This window comes from Pistacia vera, unplaced genomic scaffold, assembly GCF_008641045.1.
Source record: "Pistacia vera cultivar Batoury unplaced genomic scaffold, PisVer_v2 Contig313, whole genome shotgun sequence".
NCBI classification, from domain to species: domain Eukaryota; kingdom Viridiplantae; phylum Streptophyta; class Magnoliopsida; order Sapindales; family Anacardiaceae; genus Pistacia; species Pistacia vera.
In genome coordinates, this window is record NW_022196128.1 from 636,352 (window position 1) to 643,422 (window position 7,071).

At 43.0% G+C, this 7,071-nt stretch overlaps 1 protein-coding gene across 1 annotated transcript; it reads right to left on the minus strand.

The window, feature by feature from the left end:
• Positions 1-4,861: 4,861 nt before the first annotated feature.
• Positions 4,862-6,697, minus strand: LOC116136436. The gene has a single exon (XM_031422142.1). It carries the CDS (start codon positions 6,695-6,697, stop codon positions 4,862-4,864), a length of 1,836 nt encoding a protein of 611 aa, XP_031278002.1.
• Positions 6,698-7,071: the final 374 nt, after the last annotated feature.

Genomic DNA, 7,071 nt, shown 5'->3' on the forward strand with positions numbered 1-7,071 from the left:
TACAATGAGACGATAAAAGTTACAAATCATTTAATTAAGGGACAACAAGGAGTTACTTAGGATCAGATTCAACAAATTTAAATTATTCTTTTTGCTACATAAAAGAATTATTTAAAAAAAAACTAAACAAATAATTATTCTTTTTTACAAAATAAATAATAAAATATTTTATAGTTCTTAATTTTGTTGAATTTTCTTCTAGTTTTTTAATTTTTTTTTTTGTCCTTTTTGATTTCCTTTAAAAAAAATTGGTTTTGGTCTTCCTTATATATATATATTTTTTTTTAATTTAGAATTTAAGAATTACATTCACTTTAAAAATAATCAAGAGCATCTAAGTCATTTTGTATAATTATTAAAACAAATTTTTATTCAATATATAATAACAAAAATAACTTTTATTCCTATAAAGAAAATAAGATAATTATGACAGAGTGTTTAATGCTACTCAATTTTAAATATTGTGAAATAAATAATATCATTCAATTTTCCATAGCATTCAGTACATATAAGGAACAATTATGAAAATAATTATCGTTCAATTAGTTTCCATAGAATGTTTTTATATATAAAGAAAAATATTTAAAACAAAAATTTCGTTTTACAATTTAATTTGACATAATATTAAATATTATAATTTTTTTTTTAAAATATATACAGTAAAAAATATCAATAATTTAGTGGGCCTTCCCCTAATATGGGGCGGGGTTGAATCAGCCTGCTACTTATGAAAAGCACATGATAAGGAAGTCCATGTTTTCTTCTTATGGTTGTCCCTGGTGTAACGACCCGATTGCTTCCCTCCGGACTCGCTCGGCCTTAGGTGCTAATCTCTCGATGATTGCCCTAAGTCAGCCTTGCTTGCTCACCCTCCTAGCCCTGCAAGTAAGAAAACACTCACACAAACTCACAAGAGATGCTAGAAGAGAATTCTTTACTAATTGAGAGAACTTTACAATTTTTGGATGGTTTGGCCAAAAGAAGGCCTCCCCCTTTTATAGTAGTTGGAGTATACAATGAACAGTCTAGATCTTCCGAGATCAACGGTGGAGATTACTACTCCAAACTACCACCTACCAACTACTATCTACCAACTACCACATTAATTACAAAATTCTAGCATATACAAGAGTATTCCGGAAGCTTCTAGATTATCCGGGTGACGCACACCAAGTGTTTGATGAAATGCTTGAGAGGCGTCACATTCTCCCCCACCTAATCCGGAGAGGTCCTCATCGACTCTTCGTGGAATTCTCGGACCTTGTCTTTGAATTGCCACAATGCACTCTCGGGTTCCCAACTAGCTTCACTCTTTGGTAGCCCCTTCCATTTGACAAAGTATTCCCGACTTGGAGGATGGCCCTTTTGTCAAACGACGCGATCGGCTAACACACGCTCCACCTCCTTGTCATAGAACTTGGTGTTGCCAAATGGTACCTGCTTTGGTTCTCCTCTTCCTGGATCTTCCGTATCTTCATGGTATGGCTTCAAACAACTCACGTGGAAGACCGGATGAAGTCTCAACCAAGAAGGTAGCTCAAGCTTGTAAGACACATTACTGACCCTCTTGATTATGGGAAATGGCCCCTCGTATCTTCGGACAAGGGCTTTGTGTAGTGGCCTGGTGGATTTGTGTTGTGATGGAAGGATTTTGACAAGTACCAAATCTCCCACATTGTACTCTACATGCCTCCGTTTCTTATCCGCCCATTTCTTCATTTTCTTAGTTGCTTTGTCGAGGTACACTCGTGTGATGTCGGCTTGGTCATGCCATGACTTAGCAACTTTGAATGCTGCGGGGCTACTCCCCTTATAAATTGTACCCAAAGTATGCGGCGTGAGTGGTTGCTGACCCATTACCACCTCGAATGGACTTTTGTTGGTGGCTTCACTTCTCTGTAAGTTGTATGAAAATTGGGCTACGTCAATCAACTTTGCCCAATCAAGTTGGTTGGCGCTCACAAGGTGCCGTAGATAAATCTCTAACAAAGCATTCACTCTCTCGGTCTGCCCATCAGTTTGAGGGTGAAAACTTGTAGAAAAGTGCAGCGCTGACCCCATGAGTTTAAACAATTCGGTCCAAAATCTCCCAGTGAACCGACTGTCTCAGTCACTTATAATAGACTTTGGAAGACCCCAATACTTCACAACATGCTTGAAAAAGAGCTTGGCCATGTCTTCCGCTGTACATTCCTTTGGTGCGGGGATGAAGGTAGCATACTTCGACAACCTGTCCACCACGACAATAATGGTAGTAAACCCCTTGGATTTCGGCAAGCACACTATGAAATCCATTGAGATGCTCTCCCATGGTCGACTCGGTGTGGGCAACGGTTCTAGTAATCCAGCAGGGCTTCGGTGTTCGACCTTATCTTGTTGACACACAAGACAAGTTCTCACAAACTGTTCCACATCGTCCCGCATTTGTGGCCAATAATAAGCTGCTTCTAACAGTGCTCGAGTGCGCCTTTGTTCGGGATGTCTGGCCCATTTGGTGTCATGACATTCCTTGATTAAGTTCCTTCGTAAATTTCCCCACTTCGGAACATACACCCTTCTCCCTTTGGTGTACAGGAGGCCATCTTCTACCCAAAAGTGCTTGGTCTTGCCACCTTGAGCTAAGGAAATGAGTTGCTTGGCCAATGCGTCATGCTCGAGACCCTCCTTTATAAGCTGGAGAAGATCCCCTTGTATCTTGCTTATGGCTGCAAACTCGGCCTTCCGACTCAATGCATCCGCTACTAAATTAGCTTTCCCGGGCTTGTACTCCAACACATAGTCGAACTCGGCCAAGAAATCTTGCCATCTAGCTTGTTTGGGGCTGAGTTTCTTCTGACTTTGGAAATAGCTTGTTGCCACATTGTCCGTCTTCACTAAGAATTTGGACCCAAGTAAATAATGTCGCCAAGTGCGTAGACAATGCACCACGGCTGTCATCTCTTTCTCTTGTACCGTGTATCGCCGCTCCGTATCATTGAGCTTTTGNTTCGATCCTACACTTGGATCGGTAGCAAACACATTCAGAGACAACATTGGTGGAGCCTCCAACGTGGGTATGGTTTCTCAAACCTTTGGATTTATTTTTCTGCAGATTCTTATTATGCATAAACTGTAAAATCTGTGCCTTGATTTTGGGTTCTAAGGAACGATCCGTGGTTGAAAATTTTTCTTTTCCGCTGCGCAACCGGGTCGTTTCCTAATAGCGACAAGAAAGGATCACTTTCCATTACCTTTCATTGATCAGATGTTGGAGAGGTTGGCAGGATATGCCTACTACTGTTTCTTGGATGGGTATTCAGGATATAATCAGATTGTCATCGCTCTTGAGGATTAAGAAAAAACGACCTTCACTTGCCCCTACGGCACCTTTGCCTACCAAATGATGCCTTTTGGATTATGCAATGCACCAACAATATTTCAAAGATGCATGATGTCAATCTTTGGGGACATGGTGGAACGGTTTATAGAAGTTTTCATGGATGACTTCTTAGTTTTTGGTTCATCATTTGATAGCTGTCTAACTAATCTTTCTTTTGTTTTGCAGCGATGTAAGGAGACGAACCTGGTGCTTAATTGGGAGAAGTGTCACTTCATGGTCCAAGAGGGAATAGTGCTCAAGCATAGGATCTCCAAGGATGGAATTGAAGTTGATCGAGCAAAGACAGAAGTGATTGAGAAGCTGCCACCACCATCAAATGTCAAAGTAGTCCGAAGTTTCCTAGGGCATGCGGGGTTTTACAGACGCTTCATCAAGGAGTTTTCTAAAATTTCTAAACCCCTTTGCAATTTATTAAATAAAGATGTTGTTTTTTACTTTAACGATGATTGCATGCATGCCTTTATAACTCTGAAAATATTATTAGTATCTGCACCTATTATTGCAGTTCCCGATTGGGGACTACCCTTCGAATTAATATGTGATGCTAGTGAATTTGCTTTAGGGGTAGTTTTAGGACAGAGGAAAAACAAAGTGTTGCATATAATTCAGTATGCTAGCAAAACACTCGTTGATGCACAATTGAATTACACCACCACTAAAAAAGAATTGTTGGCTGTAGTTTTTGCTTTTGACAAGTTTCGTTCTTATTTGTTAGGTGTAAAGGTGATCGTCTACACGAACCATTCGGCACTCCGGCACCTATTGGTAAAGCAAGAAGCAAAACCTCGGTTGATAAGATGGATTTTACTACTTCAGGAGTTCAAGTTGAAAATTCGAGATAAGAAGGAGTCGAAAAATTTGGTGGCTGATCACTTGTCGAGAATCGAGAGACCAATCAAGGGAATTGAGGAGGAAATGCCAATTACAGAAACATTTTCGGATGAGAAGTTGATGAGAGTGGAAGAAGCACCATGGTATGCAGATTTTGCAAACTATTTGTCATCAAGGGTGCTCCTAAGTGGTATGACGTATCAACAAAAGAGAAAATTTTTCTCAAACTTGAAGTACTACTTTTGGGAAGAACCATTTCTATATAGACACTGTACTGATCAAATGATACGGAGATGTGTCCTGGAGGAGGAGATGGAGAGCATTCTAAGGCATTGTCATGAGAAGGAAGTAGGTGGACATTTTGGGGGAGCTAGAACAGCAGCTAAGGTTTTACAATCAGGGTTTTTTTGGCCAACCCTCTTTAGGGATTCCTTCTGGATAATTCAAGAGTGTGACCAATGTCAACGGATGGGTAATATTTCAAAAAGAGATGAGATGCCGTTGAACAACATCCTGGTGGTTGAACTTTTTGATGTGTGGGGGATAGATTTCATGGGTCCGTTCCCAAGTTCTTTTGGGAACACGTTTATCTTGGTAGCGGTGTGATAATCCGAGAATTATACACTTTTCATTATACCTTTTTGTCGGATTTCAGGTACTTTCTAGTACATTTTGACCTGGATGGAAGATGTGGTTCATAAGCGTGCAAAATGTGGCAGGGGCATTGGTGAGGCCGAATGGCATGACTTTGAACTCAAAGGCTCCGTAACGCGTCACACATGCGGTCTTTGGCTCATCTCCTTCCGCGATCCGCACTTGGTAATACCTCGATCTCAAATCAAGCTTAGAAAAGTACTTGGCCTGTCCAAGTTGATCAAACAAATCGGCAATTAGTGGAATGGGATATTTGTTTTTTATGGTTACCTTATTAAGTGCCCGATAGTCGATGCAAAGGCGAAGCGACCCATCATGCTTCTTTTGAAAGAGGACCGGAGCTCCGTATGGTGCTTTTGAAGGCTTGATAAATCCGGCCTCTAAGAGTTCTTTGAGTTGTCTCTGCAACTCGTCTAATTCCAGTGGCGACATCCGGTATGGAGCTTTGGCAGGTGGTTTGGCTCCCGGCTCTAGCTTGGTTTTATGGTCCACCTCCCTCCTAGGTGGTAGGCATTTTGGCAACTCGGATGGCATGACGTCCTTGTATTCTTCAAGGACTTTGGATATTTCCCCCGGTACCGGCTCCATGGTGTCCACACCTCCCTCGTCTTCCAACTCATGCACCATGGTGAGAAAGGTCTCTTCCTTTCGCTTAAGTCCCTTCTCAATTTGCATTGCGGAGAGTTGGTTGCTTGGTGCGACTTTGCTCACGGTTGGAACCATGCACGGGACTCCCTTCAGGATGCACATAGAGTTGTATCGCGGTAGGGGTACCGCATTGAATTGCCTGAGAAACTCCATGCCAAGAACAAGGTTAAAATCATCTAAAGGTGCAACAGAAAATGATACCTTGCCGCTCCATGTGCCAAGATGTAGCTCAACGTTCCGAGCCACGCCCCCAAGTGGTTTAGCTTCAGCATTCACCGTCTTGAGCCATCCGTCTGATTTCTCCACCTTGAGGCCTAATCGTCTTGCCTCGCTATCTTTGATGAAGTTATGGGAAGCACCCGTGTCCAACAAGGCTTGAACTTTCTTCCCATTGATGGTGGCTTCAACGTGCATAAGGGACTTGTCTTGAGCTTTCGGTTGTGCGGGCTTTACCTTCAAGGCATTGAGAAGTTGGAGGCATCCCATGTTGGCTGTCTCGGATGCGGATGTCTCAGGTTGTTTCTCTTCGAACATGGCATTGAAAGCCTTGCGCTTGGGGCAGTCACGGATCCAGTGGTCCCCATCACAAAGATAGCAATTCTCACGACGCTTGTACTCCTTCTTGCCATACTTCCGCCATTCTTTCTTGTGCGGCGGCTTATCTCCCTTTTCTCGGTGGGATGGTTTGTCTCCCTTTCCTCCCCCACCTTTGCCGTGATCAGACTTGCCATCCTTCTTCGGCTTGGATGTCTCTCCCTTGTGGAACTCAACAAGGGTGTCCGCTTCGGTAAGGGCTGTAGAGATGTTGGCTACTTGACGCCTTTGGAGCTCCCGTTGTGCCCAGGGTTGGAGCCCCTCCATAAAATTAAATAGCAAATCTTCCAAATTCATGTTATCAACTTGAAGCATAAGCTTAGAGAATTCATCCACATACCTGGAAATCGGCCCCGTGTGCTTAAGCTCCCACATCTTCTTCCGTGCTTCATATGCCACGTTGCCCGGATAGAATTGCTTTTTAATCTCACACTTGAGCAACTCCCAAATGTTGATGATGCATGTACCTTGCATAATCTCGGCATGCTTTCGTTGCCACCACGCTATTGCATGGTCCTCAAGACACCCGGTTGCAATGTTCACCCTCTCTTGCTCACTTTGGACATTAGTAGCTTCGAAGTACCTCTCCATGGACCATAGAAAGTTCTCCAGCTCTTAGGCATCCCGCTTTCCCCCATACTTCCGCGGTCTTGGAACTTCGACCCTTGCGGGAGGTGTGGCATTGGTGACGACCCCGTTTGCCACCGCCCTCTTGCAAAACGCCTAATCGCCCTTGCTTTCTTCTAGACCCAATCGGAGCTCTTCCACTTGAGCTTGTAATGTCCTGAGAGAGTCCAACACCACCGCTTGGAACTCCTCAAAAGCTTGGTGCTTGTCGGCAACATGTTGGCGAAACTCTCCCATGGTTTCGACCATGCCTTCAACATCGTCCATCTTTTGATCGAGGACGTCGAGGTGTTCCTTCACTTCGGCAACATTCACCTCGTTGCGCATAACACGAGCTT